This window comes from Neophocaena asiaeorientalis, unplaced genomic scaffold (genome assembly GCF_003031525.2).
Source record: "Neophocaena asiaeorientalis asiaeorientalis breed wild unplaced genomic scaffold, Neophocaena_asiaeorientalis_V1.1 scaffold57, whole genome shotgun sequence".
Lineage (NCBI taxonomy): Eukaryota > Metazoa > Chordata > Mammalia > Artiodactyla > Phocoenidae > Neophocaena > Neophocaena asiaeorientalis.
The window spans coordinates 4,049,843-4,070,224 of record NW_020172731.1 but is presented as its reverse complement, the minus strand read 5'-3'; the positions used below and the strand labels follow the sequence as shown (position 1 = coordinate 4,070,224).

At 38.2% G+C, this 20,382-nt stretch overlaps 1 protein-coding gene across 1 annotated transcript in view; it reads left to right on the top strand.

Annotated features, from left to right (window-relative positions):
• The window catches only part of EMB (embigin), a 37,304-nt gene that overhangs the window by 9,179 nt on the left and 7,743 nt on the right, over window positions 1-20,382 (top strand). The window contains exons 2-4 of the mRNA XM_024740321.1: window positions 418-507; window positions 13,011-13,197; window positions 13,422-13,510. Coding sequence (XP_024596089.1) covers window positions 418-507; window positions 13,011-13,197; window positions 13,422-13,510 — 366 coding nt within the window. The remainder of the gene's footprint in view (window positions 1-417; window positions 508-13,010; window positions 13,198-13,421; window positions 13,511-20,382) is intronic.

Sequence of the window (20,382 nt, the reverse complement as noted above, 5' to 3'; positions counted from 1 at the left end):
TGCCCTTTATTTTGGTCTCTCTGTCCCTTTTTGTGCTCTCATCTTCTCTCTGCCTTTCTATGTCCTTTTTCTCCCCTGGCACTCTTATCTAATTTCTCCATATCTTCATTTATGTTTTATAAAGAAACTATGAATTTTAGGATAAGGAAATTTTTTTTTAAAAGCCATTTGATGTAATCAATAGGGATTTTTCAGTAAGAAAAGAACATAGAAAAATTGGAAATTTTGTTATATTTAATAGCTCAGTGTGTTTCTGAATGTCTGTGGAGCGTGTAAGACCTAGTGAATCAGAGCTTTCTGAAAACATTACTTTTCATTAATAGTATACAATATACCATTTTAGCTGCTGTGAACTAGCTTTTAGACAGTCACTTAACCTTGATAATAATATGTAATCACATGTTCTTATTCTTACAGCTGCATCTTTCACAAGCCTACCTGTCCGGGAAGAAATGATGGCAAAATACTCTAACCTTTCCTTGGAGAGTCATAACATATCACTGACTGGTAAGTGTATTGTGTTTCAAATAATATAATGCCAGATAATTTTTCATTTTTAATTAAGCTACTGTATGAATTATGAAGTACTAAAGCCTGCCAGACTGGCAGGAGAGACACACCAGTACCTTATACAGTCATAATACAGTGTGATGGGGTCCCGTGCGACCAGGCTGACGTGCCCTGTGTGAGGGAGGAGGCAGCCTTTCCAGGCATGGGGGTTAAATGCTCTCTAGAAGGAGGGCACCTGGGACGAGAGGAGGGCTCATTTTGATGTGCAGATGCTCTTCGGTTTTCATCACACCTTGCTGGTACATCTGTTCAAACCACTGTTCACTGAGAGGAGAATTCATGTATCTGCTGGAAGGCCTTTAGGCAAAAAATTAAAGATGTTATCTATGACTGCTATGGAAAATCAAGCGAAGAATCCTGACATAAAACTCAAGTCTGCTTTCTCTTTTCACAGTTTTGGATTCCAGTATTTTAAAAGTAATCTCAGAGTTCTTTAAATGAGCAAGAGTAGTTATCTGTTTTAGCAACAATATCAAAAGTATAATTAGAATTTTAATCCTATTTTTTAAGTCACTAATAAGTTTCATCCAATTATATGTCCAGGCTTTAACTGTCCTCTAGTTTAAGAACGGTTTCTCTATTTCTGTTTAATATGAATTAAAGGTGTGCCCCTCCCCCCAATCTGATACCAGTGGAATATTTGCAGTGAGTTTTCTGGTAGGAGAACATTTTTATGACTTTGTGCAACTCCTGTTTGTTCCCAGATGTCCCCATCCTAGTATTTGGAGCTTATTCCTACTTGTAAAAAGTAATTACAACACTCCTGTGTTGCTACTTCTTCTTTTACTTTTTGCGCGTTCTAGTTGTTGGTTTCCTTTGTTAGGATGGAATGTTTCTTTAAGAGAGATTTATGTGAAAACGTAAGTTTGCAAATCCTTTGATTGGCCTGGTAATGCTGGCAGCAGCACACCCCTCACTTATCCTGTGTAGCTGGAGCCTGGGAAAAAAAGGGTCAGGTGCCCAAAGGGAGAGCAAAAATTGGGCTTTTTAGTTGATGTCAGGTTGGTTATTTACTTAACCCGTTTGGAGGGTTTCACTCCTAACCACTCTTTTATTCTGGTACCAGTATTCCTACAGTATTCATGAGAGCAGGTGTTCACAATTGTCCATCACTCACCTTCAGCTTTGGCCTGATCAAACTTTAGCCAGGCTTTTCTCTTCCTCCCAGACCCCTGAACTTGGCATGCCCCAAGTCTGAGCAAGCAGTAAATGCATGACCACAGCCCAATTGTGCTGTCTGCTTCTACCCAACAGTTGCCTCATTTCTTCTCAAAAGTTCCTGCTAGCCTGCTTACCCCTCCCTATAAAAGTCTTTTTCTATTTGACAGTGAGATACTTGTAGATCCAAAGCTTGGAGCATTTTTCCCTATTGCAATAGACTTCTGGAATAAAGTCTCTCCTTATTTTAGTCTAGGTTTGTTTTTATTTGACAAAAGAAAAGATTTGACATTAATTTCGAAACACAGGATCTCTGAACTGTGACCCTTGTTGTTCTGTTTGCCTTCCCATCAAGAAGTTTGGTCTTAGGAACTGCCTTTATTGAAATATAGAATTTAAATCTGAAGACATACTTATGCTTATTAGGAACCATAGGCTTTCTTCTTATTGTTACCATCAGGATTTTTAATCTACTTCATAAATAGAATGTTTTCATATTTTGTCATATCATTGTTTACTTGAATTGCGCTTAACATTTCTGTGTTGTTACTTATTTTCTCTTCCCCTCTGGCCATTTTAGAAGTTGATCTCTCTGTTGGGATAAAAGTTTTTTTTTACAGAGATGCAAATGTAGTACATTAGTTGCAGATTCTGGACCAGCATGACAACATTTGGCCCAGTTCATAGCACATTTCCTCAAAGATGCTTGAGACTGAGAAACAGGTCCTGTGCCTTGGAGAGTGAAAAACATGACCTTTGGTTCATGAAAGCCTAATTGTTTACTTGTTTTATGTTTTAAAAATACTGCTAATCATTTACTTAACAGACATATGGTATCGACTATGTACCATGTATGTATTTCTACATATAACTTAGTTTAAACCTCATAAGAACCCTAAGCAATGGGTACTATTACTATTTGCAATTTGCAGATGAGGAAAAAGAGGCACAAAGAGATCAAGTGAACTGACCATGGTCACAGGTGGTAAGTTGGGTGTTTGATTTTGAACCCAGACTGTCTGACACCAGGCGCCACGCTATTAGCCACGCTATTAACCATCATACTTTGCAGCCTTTCTTAATGCCCAGTTACTCATTTCTTTCAGCAGTGTTATTAATACAATTATACCTATTTTAAGGAAACTTAGATTCGCTATGAGACTTTGGAAAGAAGTTTCAAAAACAATGAAAACAAAGGTATTTTGATTGCCCTTTGCTAAATAGGTTTGTCTTGGAAATTGCATTTGCTGAGATGATGGATATCTTTGTAAAAGTATAATTGACTTCACTAAGCATGAAGTGTTTTTTTTTTTCCAGTTGTCTGATGTCACAGTGTTTCAAAAATTGATCTTTTAATAATGGACTATTTTAACATGACTGTGCTAGGTTTCCCAATGTCAATATTCAGAAGTCATTGTATTATGGCAATTAGAGTATTTCTTTATTGTTTTATTTTTTTCTTTCTCTGTGCATATTATAGTGTTTGGTGCCTCCATTAGTGTGTTATAGTTTAACCCAAGAGGTTAAAACCAAAGCATCAGCTGGGAGCTTTCTTGACTACCCTGGTAATGTTGGCATAGGCTCTCCCCACGGGCACATTTTATTTATCATTTTGAGATGTGAGCAGCTGGCCTGGCAAGGACCTCGTGAGACAGGGAGGTAGACAAAGCAGGCATTGGAGCTACAGATACGTATATTAAGGCATGGAGTAAAATTTGGGAAGATTAGTCAAGGTCAGGAAAGGCAGCTATGTTGCTTAGACCAGCTAGACAAGAAGTTGTATTAGGACCATTCAGATTCCTGGTTCAAGTGCCTGGTCAATCAGATTGAAAAAAGAAAAGAAGCGAGAGTCCCTTACATTTGGCTGCTCAGACACTTTGTTGCAGGGAAGATCCCAGAATGACTCCAATGAGGTGCACATGTTTAGGATGTTTCTCAGAAGCAGACCACCAGTTATCAAATCTTATGTAGACTGTAGATGTACAGAAGAAAAACAATGTGAATCCTAATATACACAGAGAGTGAAAGAGAAGGTAGAAGAGGGATCGCCCACAGTAACACAATTGGTAGTGGCTGTTAGCAACGTTTGTTTTACACTAGGGTTTCTCATTAGCATAAATATTGACACTTTGGGTTGGATAACTCTTTGTTGCTGGAGTTGGGGGGAGCATGTTCAGGGCACTGTAGGATGTTTAGCAGCATCCTTGGCCTCTACCCACTAGATCTGAGTTTGTTTAAATTTTTTTCTATTGTAAACCATGAGCAATGAACACTTCTACATATCTCTTTCTGGGCATGGTTGTGTGTGTTCCTCTAGAATAATTGCCACAAGTAGAATTGCTGAGTTAGAAACTATGCACATTTTAATTTTAATACATACTTGCAAACTGCCCTCCAAAGTAGCCTGACAATTTACCCCTTCCCCCTATCTGCATATTTGAGTAGAATTTTCTCTAGATCCTGACCAACCTTGATAGTATTAAACTCTTCGCTTTTCTGAGTGTGAAAAACTGTACTATTATTGTTTTAATTTGCATCCTGGAGTTAGGCATACTTATATCTGTGTATGTTTATCTGTTAATACCCTTTATTCATTTTCCTATTGGGCTTATAAATTCTTCAAGTTATGTAAATGAGACAGCTATACATTTTGAGTACTAATCTGTACTTTTTATAAAAGTTGCAAATGTTCTTTCTTGTCTTTAAAATTTTACATGGTGTTTTTTATTGTGTAGAAATTTCATTTACACATTTCTCCTAATATTTTCATAGGAGTTCTTAATAGGAGTTTTTAACCTTCAGTTTTTAAACCATTTAAAATATGGTTTTACGTATTGTGTGCGATATAGAGCACTAACTTTATTACTATTTTATATAGATAGCTAATGTCCCCACACCCTTTACTGAACAGTTCTTTTTCCTACTGCTATGAAATAGCACACTAATCGTATTCCAAATTCCCACATGCTATTCTGTGTCTCTACTGTTTCAATGTTTTTCAGACTTTTTATAGTGCTACACTAAGGAACAACTTACCTTGTAAACTGATGCACTACCATGCATGCACCCACACGTCAAGCAACACCCACACCTAATAGATGTGTTACACTTGATAATTTCTCTTTCCTTACAACCCATTAAAAAACAAATCTGGTGGTAACTACCAAATTGATTTCCTGATCCACTAATAGTTTCCAACTTGCTTCTGAAAAATTTTGCTTATTTATTCCATTAATTTTCTAGGTGTTATCTAGCAGCACTAACAAATATTAATTTTTGAAACGTTATACTTTATACTTCTGTTCTTTTTTTTTTGGCGGTACGCGGGCCTCTCTCTGTTGTGGCCTCTCCCTTTGCGGAGCACAGGCTCCGGATGCGCAGGCTCAGCGGCCATGGCTCACAGGCCCAGCCGCTCCGCGGCATGTGGGATCTTCCTGGGCCGGGGCACGAACCCGTGTCCCCTGCATCGGCAGGCGGACTCTCAACCACTGCGCCACCAGGGAAGCCCCTGTTCTTTTTTTAAAAGATAACTTTTCCTATTTCCTGGACTTTTACTCTTTCATGTGGGTTTTTTGTTTGTAATCAAGTTCCATAAAAAATACTTTTTGGATTTTGACTGATTTTTCACTGAATCTATAGATTAATTTGGGGGAGAATTAGTATTTTTATGATACTCTATTATCACCTGTGATGATTTAGATCTCATTTGACTTAGGTTATCTATTATAGTTAAAATTTTCCATATATATATAATTTTTAATAGACACTATATAATTAAGATGTACAACATGACTATATGGATATATATATTACTACAGTCAAGCAAACTAATTAACATACCATCTCACAGTTACCATTTTTTGTATGTGTAGAATGCACTTGAAATCTACTGTCTTAGCATATTTCCAGCGTTCAGTACAGTATTAACATGACATACAGCAGGTGTTAATCATATTTCTCATATTGTACATTACATCCCTAGTACTTATTTATCTTGTAACTGGAAGTTTGTACCTTTTGGCCACCATCCAGTTTCCCTTCCCCTCACCCCTGCCTCTGGTAACCACAGATCTGATCTCTTTTTCTATGAGTTTCTTTTTGAAGTATAATTGATTCCACAACACTATGTTAGTTCCTGGAGAACATTTTAGTGATTAGATATTGCTATATATTTCAAAATGATCACCACTATAAGTATAGCTAAGTCTATACCATCTGTCACCAAATATGTTACATTATTATTGGCTATATTCCCAACACTGTACATTTCACATTTGTGACTTACTCATTTTGTAACTAGAAGTTTATACCTCCTGATCTCCCTCACCTATTTCTCTCAACCCTATACGCACCTCCCCTCTGGCAGCCACCTGTTTGTTCTCTGTATCTGTGACTCTGTTTCTGTTTGGTTATGTTTGTTCGTTTGTTTTTTAGATTCCACATATAGGTGAAATCATACAGTAATTATCTTTCTCTGTCTGACTTATTTCAGTTTGCATGATACCCTCTAGGTCATTCATGTTGTTGCAAATGGCAAGATTTCATTCTTTTTTTATGGCTGAGTAATATTCCATTGTGTGTGTGTGTGTGTGTGTGTGTGTGTGTGTGTACGTACACCACATCTTCTTTATCCATTTATCTATTAATGGGCACTTAGGTTACTTCTATATCTTGGCAATTGTAAATAATGCTGCAGTGGACATAGGGGTACGTATATCTTTTTGAATTAGTGTTTTTGTTTTCTTCGGATAGATACCCAGGAGTGGAATTGCTGGATCGTATGGTAATTCTAATTTTTTGAGAAACTTCCATAGTGTTTTCTGTAAGGGCTGCACCAATTCACATTCCCACCAATAGTGCACAAGGGTTCCCTTTTCTCCACATCCTCACCGGTACTTGCTATTTGTTGTCTTTTTGGCAATAGCCATTCTGACAGGTGTGAGGTGCTATCTCATTGTGCTTTTGATTTGCATTTCTCTGATGATTAGTGATGTTGAGCATCTTTTCACATGCTTGTTGGCCATCTGTATGTCTCTCTGGAAGAATGTCTGTTCAGGTCCTCTGCCCATTTTTTAATCAGGTTGCTTGTGTTTTTTTAAGAAGATGTTGGGGGTAGGAGTTTATTAATTAATTAATTAATTTTTGCTGTGTTGGGTCTTCATTTCTGTGCGAGGGCTTTCTCTAGTTGTGGCAAGCGGGGGCCACTCTTCATCACGGTGCGCTGGGCTCTCACTGTCGCGGCCTCTCTTGTTGCGGAGCACAGGCTCCAGATGCGCAGGCTCAGTAGTTGTGGCTCATGGGCCTAGTTGCTCCGTGGCATGTGGGATCCTCCCAGACCAGGGCTCCAACCCGTGTCCCCTGCATTAGCAGGCAGATTCTCAACCACTGCACCACCAGGGAAGCCCCTGGTTTGTGTTTTTGATGTTAAGAAAGGTCCATATACTTTTTTTTTTAACATCTTTATTCGAGTATAACTGCTTTACAATTATGTGTTAGTTTCTGCTTTACAACAAAGTGAATCAGTTATACATATACATATATCCCCGTATCTCTTCCCTCTTGCATCTCCCTCCCTCGCACCCTCCCTATCCCACCCCTCTAGGTGGTCACAAAGCACCGAGCTGATCTCCCTGTGCTATGCGGCTGCTTCCCACTAGCTATCTATTTTACATTTGGTAGTGTATGTATGTCCATGCCACTCTCTTTGTCCCAGCTTACCCTTAAATTTTTAAGAGAGTATTTAGACAGAGGTAAATTACTGTATGATTTAAAGAACATTCTTTTTAAAAGTGTAGTTCAGAAACCGAGCAAATGGGTATGGTCTTGGAAATGTCGATGTCATGGATGTTTTTATAACATTCTAAAACAGCAGAAATGCATTGCAGTTGTGGAGTTTTGGGGAAGTTGAAACATTGTCCATTGAGTTAAATGGACACATTAGTTTTCTGGCTAACCAAAAAATATTTTAGTATTAGGGATAAAACTTTCTACGTATTTTTGATGCTTGTGATTTCCTGACAGGAAGGAAATCAGGCTGCAGAAGCATCAGCGAAGTATAAAAAACAGTGAGATAACAATTAGGGCTTGGAGGATGGCTTGGCAAGAAGAAAGGTTACATTGCGGTTTTAATAGAAGCATTTAGTTGAAAGTATGAATGTTTAAAATATGTTGATCAAGGAAAAAATATGTTTTCTTTTTCATTTATTTTGTATCTCTATGAAGTGATGGATGGTCCCTAAACTTACTGTGGTAATCATTTCATAAGGTAGGTAAATCACAACATTATTCTGTGCACCTTAAACTTATATAGTGCTGTATGCCAATTATATCTCAAACTGGAAGAGAAAACTTTTTTTTAATTAAAAAAAGTTGATGACATCATCTATCATCACATTGCTAAATTATAAATTTGTTTCATCTTCTTTTAATGTTTTCTTTCATTTGAAACCTTGGTTCAGTAGTTTGAAAGTGATGAAGAAGTTAATTTCACTGTCATGAGCATTTCATATCTTTGAGAGTTGGTTGTGAGAATCTGGACTCAGTCACACCTAAATTTGAGATTCTCTTCTGTTATTATCTTGATGCATGGTTTTGGGCAAGATAGTCGACCTCTCTTTGCCTCAATTTTCTCATCTATGAAATAGTGATGAGAATAATGGTACTTACCCCGTAGAACTTCGGTGAAGATTAAATGATATAATCAATGTATAACTTTTAGCAACATACATGATAACTTTTGTTATACTACCCAAATGAGAAATGGTGATAGGGAGGAAGTGTGTAATTATTCAGCAATTACTATATTACTAATACTTTTCTTATGATAGTTCATTTAATCCTTTCTACTATCTTATGAAATATGTATTGTCCCATTTTATAAATGGGGAAACTGAGATGTTCAATATAAATATACTTTGTTTGGCCCTGTAAGTAACCTCAGGCACAGAGCCCCTGACATTGGGCTGCTCTCTTGTGAAATGGGGTAATAATTCATATTCTAACTTAGGAGGCTCCAGTGAACCACATCACCAAGAAGAGCACAGTGCCCTGGAATCACCTTCTGGAATGTTAATATCTCTATACTGTTTCCTGCTAGGGGTGATAATGCAGCTACATCTCCCTGCCAGTTCTCCCCAGGAAAGTTTGTCATCAGCCTCACGAGGTGCCAAAGAAATAATGCGAGGGTCAAACAGCCTTTTCTGGGTGCTCTGACTGCCGGAGCCTCTTACAGCTCCATGCCCTGGAGCGAGGCCTGGGCCTCCTCGTTCTGAGCAGGGGAACCCTGCACGAGTTAGACTTGGGTTGAGCAGCATCCAGCAGGAATCAGCTCAGCTCAGACCTAGGGAGGAAACTCACAGACGTCTACAAAGATTTTATTCCTAAAGCAGAGTTTTGCCAGATGTGAAAGAGTCTTTTGTAGAGTTGAGTGATGGTCCACCTACCACGTGTCCTAGGCATTTTGACCTCCTGAGGCCTCTTCTTTATTTATAAGCTAAGCTTTCCTTTCATACACAAAGCAGGAAGATAAACCAAACCAGTTCAGTCTTCAAAGGAGGCATGCAGTACCAAAAAAAGGCTGTAACTACTATGAGCAGAGACTGCCAAAATGCAGACCCCTCCACATGCGTGGAATCGTGCAGTGTTTGTCCTTCTCTGGATGCCTTATTTCATTGGGCCTGGTGTCCTTGGGGTTCATCCATGTTGTGGCATATTGCCAAATGAATTTCCTTCTTTTTAAAGGATGAGGGATGTTCCATTGTTTGTATACACCACATTGTTTTTGTCCATTCATCCATTGACGTTTGGGTTGTTTCCACATCTTGGCTATTGTGACATGATGTATCTAAAACAGTCAAATTCACAGAAGCAAAGAATAGAGTGGTGGTTGCCAGGGGTTGGGGAGGGGTGGGAAATGGGGAGGTATTAGTCAAATGTCTAAGTTTTAGTTAAGCAAGGTGAATAAGTTCTAGAGATCTACTGTACAACATTGTGCCTACAGATAAGAGGGTAGGTCTTGTGTTACTACCACGAATTAAAAACAAAAAAAAAGTATAATTTTTTTGGCAAATTAAAGGTACCTAATCAGAGTAGAATAATAATCTGAGTTTTACTTTAGAAGGACAACTTTGGTGTTGTTAAAAAAAACATGTAGAGGAGGAGAAACTGTAGCCAAGAGAAGTTAGGAAGTCATTTTTCTCATCCTGGTGAAAGGTAATGAAGGTGTAGGGGAGGAAAAAGTTTTCCTTGACCCTCTTAGGGTCCCTAACTGGATCTGAAAATTAAACTGACAAACATAGTTTAACAGGATTAAAGCATACAATTTAATTTAAGTTTTATGTGACACAGCATCCTTCATAAGGAGAGGAGGACCCAAAGAAACAGTTAAATCTGAGTATTTTTATGCTAGGCTTGATGAAGAGTGGAGAGTTGTGGGAGAATATGATAGATCAGAGAGTATGAGATAAGTGTAATAAACTGGTGGAAATTTAGCAAATCCTGTTTGTTAGAATTCTCTATGTGTCCCTTTGTCTGTGGAGATAAGGATGCTCCTTTCCCCCAGCTATAGAGAAGGCACCTCTCCCATGAAGGTTTTATGACCTGTTTCAAGGGAGAAGCACAGGGGGAATGTCAGAGTGACCTTTCTGCTTCTGCTATTTTCACAAACTCCTTCAGCTTAAGACATTTAGTATACCAAGGTGCCATATTTTAGGGATAGCATGTTCTCAACCCCATCAAAGCCCTACAGTAAGAAGAGTTGGAGACAACTGAGCAAATCTGATTGACATTTCAGAGGTAAGAATCGACTGAATTCTACTGGATGTGATTTAATCTTAGGGGTCAGGAGAAGAGAAGGCTAATGCATCTCCCTCGGATATTTTGAGTTTGAAGAACCTTTGGGATATCTAGGTTTAGATGCTCAGTAGGCAACTGGAGCTGTGGGCCTGGGGATCAAGAAGGAAGTCTTGAAAGGAGCCAAGAGTTTCACAAATAAAGGATATTAGAAATAATAGTTGAATCCAACATGGGAGTGTCAAACAGAAAAGTAAGGAGACCAGAGAGCAAAGTCCCAAGGGAGACCAACATTTAGGGGTAGTTGGAAGAATTGGTGTGGCTAGCAGAATGTTAGGATCATGAAATAGGAGTGAAGTAAAGGGAATTTCTAGGAGTAGGTAGTCTCTGGCAACATCTGATATTTCAGAGACATCAAACAAAACATGAGCTCTGAAAAGAGGTCATCAGGTTAAATAGGCCGTTTTTAACCCAAGAGAAAGCACTTTCTGTAATGTGGTAAGATACTAGAATATGCTATATTGAAATGAGAACATGGATGAGGACAGAGACTGTGTGTAGAAAACTCTTAAGAAATTGGCTAACGAAGTAAATTTCTTTGACAGACAGGACTAAGTTTTAAGGCTGTCATAGAGCTAAAGATGAAGTGAGGAAAATTTATAGAAAACAGAAGCTCAGAACCAAATACAGCAGATCTTGAAACATTTTCTCCTATTACTAGTACCTAGTATAATTTCTGCATGTACATATGCTGAAATGTATAAATCCCTTCAGTTTTACTGACTCAATTTTTTCCCCTGTATAATTGAATTTTGTTAAGGTCTTCCCATAGCTAGGGTTTTTGTTTTGTTTTGTTTTACTTTTTGGGCATAAAATTGAATTCAGCAATTTTAGGATTACACGAGCAGTTATTTCAAGCATGTGCTCACAAAGCACGTCACACTAGTTGTACTTCACTGTTGGCAAAACTTTGCACGTAGTCATTGCTTAAGGAAGCACTTTTGTGAAGTTTTAAATGTAATTAAAAGTGATGTTATGCTATTTTAAGTTCTATTTTTTTTCTTTCTACAGTTTGGCTCTGCATTCTACTTTTAATGATACTATACTATTGAGCGTGAGATGGAGAAATGTTTATATAATGCAGTGCCCTCTCCCAAACACAGCCCTTTCCTTCCCATTAAAAGTAACCATCACTGTTCTGACTTTTGTATAGTCACTTCCTTGCTTTTTAAAATTGTTTTATTACATAGGTGTACATTCCTGGGGCGCAGTGGTTAAGAATCCGCCTGCCAATGCAGGGGACACAGGTTCGAGCCCTGGTGTGGGAAGATCCCACATGCCGCGGAGCAACTAAGCCCGTGTGCCACAACTACTGAGCCTGTGCTCTACAGCCTGCAAGCCACAACTACTGAGCCCGCGTGCCACAACTACTGCCTGAGTGCCTAGAGCCCATGCTCTGCCCCCTTCCACTTTACTTTTTTTTTTTGGACAAGATTACTTCTTAGGTAGTGGGGTGTTCCTCCTCAGGAGACACCCAATTCTGTTTTTGAGATGATTGCAGTAGTTGATGCAAAATGACTGGATTCATGATTCACCAGGGTTTCCTGCATCATTGTATTGTATTTCTATGATTTCTTCATTTATTTGCTGGAATTCTATAAAGAGAAAGTTATCTTCCTTTATTATTTGGTTACCAGTGGTACATTTAGTATAGGAAGAGCAGTGTGCTTACTTGATATTTTTTTCTTTATTTACCACTGTTCAAAATTTTAAACAGCTGGCTCTAAGTTGGATATATATATCAATATCTATACCTACATATTTATATATAGATATATCACCTAATGGCTTTGTACTGATATTTCAAATGCAGTGAAAATTCAGAACTGCAAGATGTTTATTTAAATTCTTCTGTCTCACGACTGTATCTTTATCCCCTCCCTACAAATTCTTAAGGAGTAAGAAGACTGGGAATGATAGAATTAGTATATCACACAAACCCACATTACACACAAAACTTTCTTGTAGTAACTACCAATAACATGATTACTGAAAGGATCTGAAACAGTCACTCCTTTCTCTCCTTACTAGTTTCTGTTTGTTTCTACAGTTGTACTGTTTCTACACTGTCAGAGCACATGGCACTTCTTTCAGCAGTACTCTTCCCCCTGTATCCTTGTCAGCTAGTGAGTTTAAGCAGATTAAGATCACAGCGTTAGGCTTTTGTGATTCCATTACTGTTGTAACAAAACTTTTCTTCAGCTGTGCCTATGAAAGAAAATAATAAAGGGAACTAAATATATGTTACAGAGGAATAATTCTTCAAAGGAATATTACATTAGGAAACTGTTGATATAGCACTGTTGTTACATTAGGAAACTGCTGATATAGCCCTATTGTTGATTATTTAAACTTTTTTATATCTTGGATTTCCCCTAAATGTAACTTTTACAACATCTTTTTGTTTGTTTGTTTTCTTTTGTGGTAAACAGAACATTCCGATATGCCAGTCGAAAAAAATATCACTTTAGAAAGACCTTCTAATATAGAACTCACATGCCAATTCATGACATCTGGAGATTTGAATTCAGTAAATGTGACTTGGAAAAAAGGTGATGAACTACTTGAGAATAACTATCTCATCAATGCAACAGGAAGCATCCTGTATACCCAATACATGTGAGTAAACAAAATTTTAACCTGTATGGCTAGATGAAATTAAATATTTTCCTGAATGAGCATCCTTTCCTTTGCTGTCACTTGAATGTTATGCTAATATTCTAATTTGCACATTTACAAATTATTTTCATCTTTAAATTTTGATTAACGGCTGAGTCTTTCATTTTCATTAAGGAGAGTTTTTTGAGAACTAAGCCTGCATTAATAACTTAAATTATCTTTAGGTTCACCATCGTTAATAGCGAACAAATGGGAAGTTATTCTTGTTTCTTTGAGGAGAAAAAGGAACAAAGGGGCACATTTAATTTCAAAGGTCAGTACTAATAATTTGTAGAGTAATAACTTTAACATTATATTCTTAGAATTCTAAATCCTCAAATTTGTCGGGAAGAAAATATCTAGTTTTTGGGCTGAGATAAATCTTTACCATTATGTAAAGGTCTTGGATCTTATGCCATCATCTAAAATCCTGTTGTGTTCACAAAATAATTGTTGTGGTAGAAAATAAACAAATAAATCCTCAATTTTAAAAATTATTATTACAATACTAAAAATAGAGCTGAAAAAAAAGGCATCATGTGCTTTCTATTGAATCATAAGTGGTGACCTTGAAAATGGAGCTTCACAGTGTCTTCCCAGTGCTCCCTCCCCCAGTTTAAAACACAGGTTTTAGTTTGAAAGATCAGGCTGCCAGGTTATTTGTACCTCTCTTGTGGCAGTCTCTTGAATTTATTTATTTATTTAGCCCTCCCAACTCAGACCTTTTATGATACTCCTCTAGGTGTCTGACTTATTGCATTCCTAGACTGTGAGAATATACTTTGGTGTTCTGTATCAGTGGCTCCAGGACTTGGGATTTTAGGAACCCATAAATTTAAAAATAATTTGGAGACGCACAAAGGTTGCCTGCTTTTGATTTCATCAAGTAAGGACAAACCCCAGAATGTAATCCACAGTTCTCCCCCACAGGAGAAAATAAACTCAAAGTATTTTACTCTTACCATCATTAAACCAAAACTTTAAAGGTCTCAATCTCATAATAGAGACTAGTTGTTCAAGTTGGGTAATTATCTTCATGAAAAACCCATATTCTCTGATAGATAAGTGAATGTCACTGTCCCTGATGGTATTTGGGAAATGCAGTCTGTTGCCATATTACCTATCTTAGGCTTTGCTTCACATTAATTTACCAGCACACATGAGAAATTGTTTACTTTTTCCCAAAAATTGTGAAATCCAGCTAGCTGCTATGACAAAATACGAATTCTATCCCCAAAGTCCCATCAGTAGCAGAATGGCCTGACTCATCACTGCCATGATTTCAGATGGTCCCCTCCTTCATCCCTCCCTATAGTCCCTCTGCACTCAGACTCATTTCCTTCCTGTGGTTTTATAAATATTCCTACTGGGTAAATATAATAAATCCTTGTATTTATGCACTTTGGTCTCTGCAAAGGCAGAAACTATTATCATCTTTTGATTATTTTGATCATGTACGTGCTCTTTTAACCTTCTTTCCTCCATTTGCCAAATTTAACCTAGTGAAGGATAGATATATCATATACATTTCCTTCCCTTATTCCTTTTCTTACCTTCCCTTTTCTTTTTCTTTCCTCAGTCTTTTTCTCTTGCCCCCGCCTTTCCATCCTAATGAACTAACAGCTACTAAACACATGGACACACATACACACACACAAACACACAATCCTAGTACACATTTTATGTGTCTCCTTTAAATGTGTAAAGAAGGCCTACAGGTCTTGAGGAAATACTCATCAAATCTTGAGGCTCAAAGTGCCTCCAGGAGATTCAACTTTAAAAATTGCTTTGGGCTTCCCTGGTGGCGCAGTGGTTGGGAGTCTGCCTGCCGATGCGGGGGACACGGGTTCGTGCCCCAGTCTGGGAGGATCCCACGTGCCGCGGAACGGCTGGGCCCGTGAGCCATGGCCGCTGAGCCTGCTCGTTCGGAGTCTGTGCTCCGCGATGGGAGAGGCCACGGCGGTGATAGGCCCGCGTACAGCAAAAAAAAAAAAAAAAAAAAATTGCTTTTTCCCCTCTTCTAAATACCACTGTTTTCTAGAAATATGTACTAGTCATGCCTGTTCAAAGTTTAAATATCGAATATATTACATTTTTTCTTATTAGCACTGTTATGATAAATTAAATTATTACTTGTAAGTGATCATTCTAGGCTCTAATGTGAAGATTAACAGAAGCATTTTAGTTTTCAGTATACTAATAAATTTAATGCCAAGTAGTCTTAAAGAAGGCCTCTTGATCTGTATCTATTTTGAGTAACTAGGTTGATGCTGGCTGGTGTCAGAAGCACCTACACAAGGTCTAGGTTTGAAATCAAGTGCTTGAGGAATGCAAAGAGCCACTGAATATTTACTTTTTTTCTTTTTATAGTTTTCTTAAAGCAGTTTAGTTCAGTTTATTTGTTTTAAATGCCCACTTAACAATGTAACTTTTAAGTATGTACTATATCTTAAAGATTTTTATACAATTAGTAAGTTGGGCCCTTCCAGATTTTCTTTGGTAAAATAATAATTCTCTTTAATTTATCGAAGTTGAATATTGCTTGGAGGAATCATTTCAGTTGAGTACAATTTAAAGGCATCTGCAGAACAATTCATATTACAGTTATTATTTACTTAGATCTTGTAAGGCTTCTAGAATGGTGTATGTTTTTATTTTTACAAATATCCTATTTTACTCTTTTCCACATGGATTGCTTATGGCTTTTCCTAAGAAGAGGATTATCTGTTCAACTGAGTGTGGATGAAAAGCCTGTTTTATCCTCCCTTTAAAATTGAGCCAAAAAAAAAAAAATTCTGCTATCGATCACATGAGTCAACTAAAGTGCATGAGCCTGAGTCCTCAGAACAATTTATCAGCAAAGTCCCTCCTTCTGCCTTTATGGGAACTGGTTGATTTATTACTACAAGATTATAAAAGGGCCTCAACATCACTGATTAGTGCAGTGTGGAAAAACCTGCTGACTTTGTGTGTTTGGCTGTTGATGACAGTACAGGGGAGAAAGCCAAAGTCACACTGGAAGCTTGCAACTGCTAATGTCACTGACTGCCTTTCACCAAGAAAGATGGGTGGTGGTCTGCAATGTTTTTTAGTAGTAGGTCAAATATTCTGAGGTAGATGCTGAAAATTTCTATAATAACCATCAATGTTAAAATCTCTTAGTAAAAAGATGCAGAAACTTAGTTGGTAAAGCATAAGTAATAGGACATAGAACTTCTTGGAAGACATGGTGAGATTCTGATAGTACCAAGTGCTATGAAACCTGCCTTGGCCCAGCCATCTGTCCTCACTGGGAAGCATCCAAGGAGTCAAATGGAAGAGCACAGTAATAGAATCAGTTTGAACTTAAGCTTCAAACCCCAGTGCTAAAACCTAGTTCGCTGTCTTTGACTATATGGAAGAATCTTTTTCCCAATTTGATAACACCTAAACATCCTTGAGCCAAAAATGACACAGGCTAATGTTTTCTAGTCCATAAATATGCAAATATAAATCTCTAAGATTTACAACTCCATAGGGTTTTCACTTTCACTGAGTAGTTCCTAGACCTCATCTTCCTAGACACTAGTCTGAATCAGCAATTTCACCATCTTTAAACTTGAATTCTTTCAACCCCAAGATTTTGTGTGTCCTACTTTATCCAGAGTTCCCGCAGCAGTGAATTCCACCATTCTGTCTTCCTGGTCACTTATCTATTCTCCTGCCTCAGTTATTCTGCTATTGATTCCTTCTAGTGTAGTTTTCATTTCAGTTATTGTATTGTTCATCTCTGTTTGTTCGTTCTTTAATTCTTCTAGGTCTTTGTTAACCATTTCTTGCATCTTCTCGATCTTTGCTTCCATTCTTTTTCCAAGGTCCTGGATCATCTTCACTCTCATTATTCTGAATTCTTTTTCTGAAAGGTTGCCCATCTCCACTTCATTTAGTTGTTTATCTGGGGTTTTATCTTGTTCCTTCATCTGGTCCATAGCTCTCTGCCTTTTCATCTTGTCTTTCTGTGAATGTGGTTTTTGTTCCACAGGCTGCAGGATTGTAGTTCTTCTTGCTTCTGCTGTCTGCCCTCTGGTGGATGAGCCTACCTAAGTGGCTTGATGGGAGGGACTGGTGGTGGGTAGAGTTGACTGTTGCTCTGGTGGGCAGAGCTCAGTAAAACTTTAATCCACTTGACTGTTGATGGGTGGCGGCTGGGTTCCCTCCCTGTTGGTGGTTTGGCCTGAGGCAACCGAACACTGGAGACTACCTGGGCTCTATGGTGGGGCTAATGACAGACTCTGGGAGGGCTCACGCTGCCAGTGTCCTTGTCCCCATGGTGAGCCACAGCCCCCACCCCCCACCCCCACCTCTGCAGGAGATCCTCCAACGCTAGCAGGTAGGTCTGGTTCAGTCTCCCCTGGGGTCACTGCTCCTTCCCCTGGGTCCCGACGCGCACAGTACTTTGTGTGTGCCCTCCAAGAGTGGAGTCTCTGTTTCCCCCACTCCTGTCGAAGTCCTGTAATCAATTCCCACTAGGCTTCAAAGTCTGATTCTTTAGGAATTCCTCCTCCCATTGCCAGAGCCCCAGGTTGGGAAGCCTGATGTGGGGCTCAGAACCTTCACTCCAGTGGGTGGACTTCTGTGGTATAAGTGTTCGCCAGTCTGTGAGTCACCCATCCGACAGTTATGGGATTTGATTTTACTGTGATTTTTATTTTTTAATTTTTCTTTTTACATCTTTATTGGAGTATAATTGCTTTACAATGGTCTGTTTCCTTTATTTCCTTTTCTTCTCTGATTGCTGTGGCTAAAACTTCCAAAACTATGTTGAATAAGAGTGGTGAGAGTGGGCAACCTTGAGTCCCTCCTACCGTCTCATTGTGGCTTCTCCTTTGTCTTTGGATGTGGGGTATATTTTTTTCGTGAGTTCCAGTGTCTTCCTGTTGATGATTGTCCAGCAGCTAGTTGTGATTCTGGTGTTCTCGCAAGAGGGAGTGAGAGCATGTCCTTCTACTCTGCCATCTTGGTTTCTCTCCACAAACTCTTATTCATCTGCTTTAGCCAAGGACTTGCATAAGTGTTTTAAGCAGCAGAATTTTACAGCTTCACTGAAAAGTTTTTAAATATATGTTATTAAAGGATGGATTGGTGCCACCTCCAGCATCTCAAAGCTACTGTTTCTTCATTCTTCTGGGCCTTGTCTCCTGTGAATTCATCTTTTATTTTTCATCATTTTAATCTCTTTTAATCGCCTTTCTCAGATGGCCTGGGTGTTCTGTAAATGGCTCAGTTTGGACCCTTTTCCACATTTGGGGGTGTTTTTATACATTCCTATGGTTCTGAGATGAATTCAGGTGAATTTCCAGTTCTCCTTTTATTCTGTGTCTTATTTCTTCTCTGTTCCACATGGCCAACTGGCCTAGAAATCATTCTTGCACGTGACAATAATCCATGCCATTAAGCTGGCTAATGTAGGAAGGCTGTGGGCATTACAAATTGTACGAAAACTCAATTAAGAAAAGCAATACCAGTACATGATGACAACAAAAGTTCGAATTTTGTGGTGTTTGCTCTACACCAAGCCCTCTATCTATTGTGTTCCTGTACTTAATTCTTTACAGTAACATTGTAGAAGGGTATGACCAACCTATGTCCTCAACACTAGTAACACTGAAGCTATAATTCTAATATTTCCTGGACCCAAATCTTATATGTTTGTCACATCATTGTCTCATTGTGCTGACTACTTCAAACGCTCATTGAGCTTTGAAATGGATACATATTAACCACATTTCCCTTAGTGTCCCTCAGCCTAATGGTAACCAATAAGGAGTGTGGGACACTAGTAGCCATTCAAAAGGAGTGTTCAGAATATCCTCTGGCAAGGTCAACTCACCAATTTCTTCTGGCTGGGATGACTTCAGTCATGCCAATCACATGTGTTCACTTCTCTCCTACCTCAGGAGTACCCTAGTGGTACCTTACTAGGTGCTCATAAACTATTAGTGGGGTGATTATAAATTCTGATTGGCAGTTCACATCTTTGGGTAATGTAAAATTGTAGATCATTCAGTTTTATCAAAACATATTTCCTTGGTTATGAAAAGTATGAGAACCGTTGACTTATAGATTGCTCTGTCATCTTATGATTTACACTTTCAGTGGTGATATACCTTCCTTATTTGCATCTCTTTATTAATAGCAGTGCCTCATTCAACACTCTGCTGGTCAGCACTGCTGATGAAGGAGGGGGTGATATGTGCAATTGTATTTAGGCCCACGTTAAACCATAAGGAAAACTGAAGACTTCCGACACTCATCACTGTAACATTAATCACCTAAAGACAGAACCTGTGAAGAAATCCAACCCTATGTTTACCCCTATACAAGTGGTTATAGAAGTCAGAATTTCTTTTCCACTTATTACCAATTATTTCCCCCTTCCTCATCTTTACAGTTCATACATCCAGCAAATGTCCAATATTATTCTGGTAGTAGAAAGCCAAGAGAGTTTAGAAAATGTATTTAATCTGTAAACCTAATTTTAGCAATTAAAATTAATCTTTCCATTTTCCACCCTGACCCTCCCCAAAATAAAATCTAAAAATAAGATAACAAGTGAATAGCAAACAGTATCTATAAAATTTGTCAACACAGTATTAAAAATTTAGACATTGTCTCTCTGCTGGCAAACCAAAAAAACAAAAAGGAAAAACAAAACACAAAACCTGCTAAAATTAGTAAAAGAAAAAAAAAAATCAACAAAAGTCATCTTTGTTGATAAGTCTGTCTTTCATAAAAGTGTACATTTTATATCTTTTGAGGTCAATCAGAAGGAACTGATTTCACCATGGAAGCTGCTAGTTGGCTTTTTATTGCTTTGCTTATGTTCTTATGCTTTAATTTTCTTTACCAAGTTATTCATAGCCTTAAAACTTAATTTTTCTAAATTCAATGCTCATTTTTATTGTTACTAATGGCATCTGCTTCAAACTTTAAGAAATTTATCACAATGAATATTAGTTTTTGTTTTTTTCCTACAAAACCACATGAAAGTGGGTTTTGTTTTGTTTGTTTGTTTGTTTGGTATGCGGGCCTGCCTCTCACTGTTGTGGCCTCTCCCATTGCGGAGCACAGGCTCTGGACACGCAGACTCAGTGGCGATGGCTCACG